The sequence below is a fragment of the Pelecanus crispus genome, chromosome 12, assembly GCF_030463565.1.
Source record: "Pelecanus crispus isolate bPelCri1 chromosome 12, bPelCri1.pri, whole genome shotgun sequence".
NCBI classification, from domain to species: Eukaryota; Metazoa; Chordata; class Aves; order Pelecaniformes; family Pelecanidae; genus Pelecanus; species Pelecanus crispus.
In genome coordinates, this window is record NC_134654.1 from 19,502,311 (window position 1) to 19,505,600 (window position 3,290).

Here is a 3,290-nt window from a genome sequence, read left to right on the forward strand (position 1 = left end):
TTACAGTGGGCTGAATGATGCTTTACTCTGATGGGCTTTGACTAGTGTGTCTCCAGCATGAGGAGGGTCTGAAAACTAACAAGTAGTGTCAGTGTAGGAAATAGCCAAATATAATGGTATTTCTGCCCCTCTGAAGCCAGGAAGGGGCTAATCCTGAAGTAGGACTTGCTGGTCAATGTACTGCACTGCAAACAGGGTGCAGGTAACCTGCGCCCTGACCTTCAGGATCACTGCGGATGGTGTGTGTGGAGGCAGTTGGGAACACAAAGTGAGGCTCTTCCAGTTTCTGCAATAGTTCAACGTTAAAACCGCATGCACCAGAGTCCTTTTTCATGACATGTGCAATCTTCATCATATATAACAGACTTTAAGCCCGTGCATGAAAAAGGCATTTTCTTTTCCAAGCATATCACCCAGGGAGGCTGGAAGCAGAGCTTTCACTGTCCCCATGAGCAATGACCATTTAAATGCCATCAAGGGGAATAAATGGTTAAAACCTAAATTCAGTTTCTATATAAGAAATCGGAGTTCACTGCCAAATGGCATATCACAGTGCAGTTCTGAATTTACTCATAAGTATTAATTTGCTTCTAATTGTGTAACTTGGTTAGAGCTGTGTTGGCATTGCATCGTTGTAAACTTGCTAATGAGGTAACGGGGCTAATGCAAGCAGAGGACTCCTGTATGGATGTTGGCAGCATTCCAGGGAAGGTACTTTTAGACTCATTGGAGAAGCGCCAGACATCATGGAGGATATATTTGTACTAATGATGCTTTATCATCAGTGAAAGCCAGGACAGGCAAAATGTTCTTGGTGTAGGCAGGACTATATTCACTTTTTGTAGCAGTAAAGAAAAATCATCTTCTGTGAAGGGAACAAGTGATCTCACTAATAGGGAACTAGCACTTTTATGATTGAGACTATTAGGGACTTCAGACAGCATAGCTTTGCCCACTGGAAATCACATCTCCTCATCCCCCTCCTCTCCCTCTGTCCTTTCCCCCCTGGACTTGGTGATGTAAGTCTGGTCCCTCACATTGGATGTTGCAGTTTGTCAATGGGTGCCCTGAGAATAACAACATCAGAGGTTCCCAATTCCTCCCTGGAGGAGGGCAGAGGGCAGATACACTTGTCCAGGACAAATGGTGCTCCTCCACATGGGTGCTCATGTCTTTGAGGTCATTAGGTGATGCTGAGTGTTCCCTGACTGTGGCACTGTTACGGGAAGCCTGTCTTGCCAACATGAACCACGGTGTAACTCCACTACAGACACCTGTGTGAATGGGGAATCAAGCCCAGTGCATACATATGAGTGTAGAATAAATGTGAATACGACCAAAACCAGGACAAACACCCCTGAATATGCCTCATCCACGTTTTCCAGGCTTACCCCAAATTTAAACTGGATTGCATGTCACAACCATCAGCTGCTTTGTCTTTATTTCATTGTTTTCAGTCCTCATACAACCACAAATTTAGCATTACTGCCGAAGAGCAAACTACAGCCATTCATGGGATAACATAATTTTAAACTCTGAGACAGCTGATACTATTAAAAAACATGGCCCTATTATAGGCTTTCATTATTGATGGCGACTTGAGGAGACATACACTATAAAACATAAAGAGCGAAAGGCTATTTAGATAGATGTTCAGCTGAATGTTGCTAGCATCAAATCAGTGGCACTGAAGAAAATTAGATCAGACATATGGCACAGCCTCTGGACTAAATGTGTGCACATTATGGATCTGCTAAGGCTTTGTCTTTACAATGTACACGTTAAATGAAAGCAACATTGAAGTCAATATTGATTGTTCTTGGAGATATATTTTACCTTCAGGCACTGCTGTTTCCTAAAGGAGCGTGAGCAAGAACGTATGTCTCTGTGCAGTGCTGACTGCTCGTGGACAGGGATCTCCCTGAAATCCTCTGAAACCTATTCCTCCTTTGGAAGTACCCACTGCTGCTGCTGAGGGACCGCTGTCTGTTCTTCAGGTACTCTCTGTAGTTTTTGGTGAGCAGGGTGTAGAGGAAAGGGTTGATACAGCTGTTGCTATAGGTCAGACAGGTTGTCAGATAGTTAATGTTCTTCATCACCTTGGGAGATAAAGGGAAGGATTCATAATACTGGAAGAGGAGCTGCCATATCCAGAAAGGCAAGAAACAAGCCCAGAACACCAGCACTATCGTGAAGATTAAATAGAGCACCTTTTGATTCGGCAGCCTCTTGGTCTGCTTGAAGGATGCTGTTTGTGACACCCAGTAAATCTTAGCTAATCGGATGTAAAGGTAGCCGATTATTACCCCTGGACCCACGATGCTGGTACCAAAAAGGATGGTGAGATAGATTTTGTAGGACAGCTTGCTCCAAGTGGGCAGGCAGATGCTTTTGTTGTCCCTTTGCACTAGCTGGATCATGATGAGCATTGGAAGAGTGAGCAGCAGTGACACCAGCCAGATGACAACAGCAATGGCCTTTCGGTAACTTTTGGACCTCTTCACTGTGTCCAGGGGCTTCAGCACAGCAAAGTAGCGCTCCGTGCTCATGACTGTGAGGGTGAAGATGCTGGCATGCATAGTGAGGAAGTCCAGACTGAACAGGATGCGACAGCCAATATCCCCAAAGTACCATTTCTGAATGAAGTAGGTCCCAACGATGAAGGGGATGGTGAGAAGGTAGAGCAGGTCTGCCAGTGCGAGATTGATGATGTAAATATACATGGAGGCAGATGATCGCAAGTAATGGCACATCACCAGCAAGGTGTAGACGTTGCCTGTCACCCCAATCACGCACATGAGGGAAAGGATTGTCCCGATGGTGCAGATGGCGATCATGTCCTCCATGGAACCGGTGGCTGGCACACTGTCCCCGGTGGCATTGGCAGAGGCATTGGGTCTGATTCTGAATAGGCTGCCCTCACTTGTGTCTGTCACCATGTAGGGAGTTGCAGAGAAGTGGCTCTCCAGCTCATCAGTTAGGGACATCCTCCTGGCCTTTTAATGCCAGAGGCTTTGTTCATGCCACTGGGGTCTGAAGATCTGCTCTTTCTGCTCCGAGAAATGCGACTGCTGGGAGATGATGAATCATTTCTTAGCGGGGTCTCATCCAAAGAAGATCTGCATTCTCTGCTAGAGGAAAGACATGAGAAACCAACATATTAGAAATCTGCCAGAGCAATGCAAATTATCATTTAGAAATTACCTGTACCTGAGTATGTATCTGTACTGTCTGCGTATACCAAAGCTCTTCTGCGCTGAGACCACTCGTGTGTAAGGTTCATGCCATCA

General features: G+C 45.6%; 1 protein-coding gene across 1 annotated transcript; it reads right to left on the minus strand.

The window, feature by feature from the left end:
• Positions 1–1,838: 1,838 nt before the first annotated feature.
• On the minus strand, positions 1,839–2,987 carry LOC104032087 (urotensin-2 receptor). Its single transcript, XM_009484323.2, has one exon. It carries the CDS (start codon positions 2,985–2,987, stop codon positions 1,839–1,841), a length of 1,149 nt encoding a protein of 382 aa, XP_009482598.1.
• Between the last annotated feature and the right edge of the window lie 303 nt (positions 2,988–3,290).

What these genes read in the sequence shown, in the direction of transcription:
- LOC104032087 (XM_009484323.2), bottom strand. Translation starts at nt 2,987, where the DNA reads ATGTCCCTAACTGATGAGCTGGAGAGCCACTTCTCTGCAACTCCCTAC.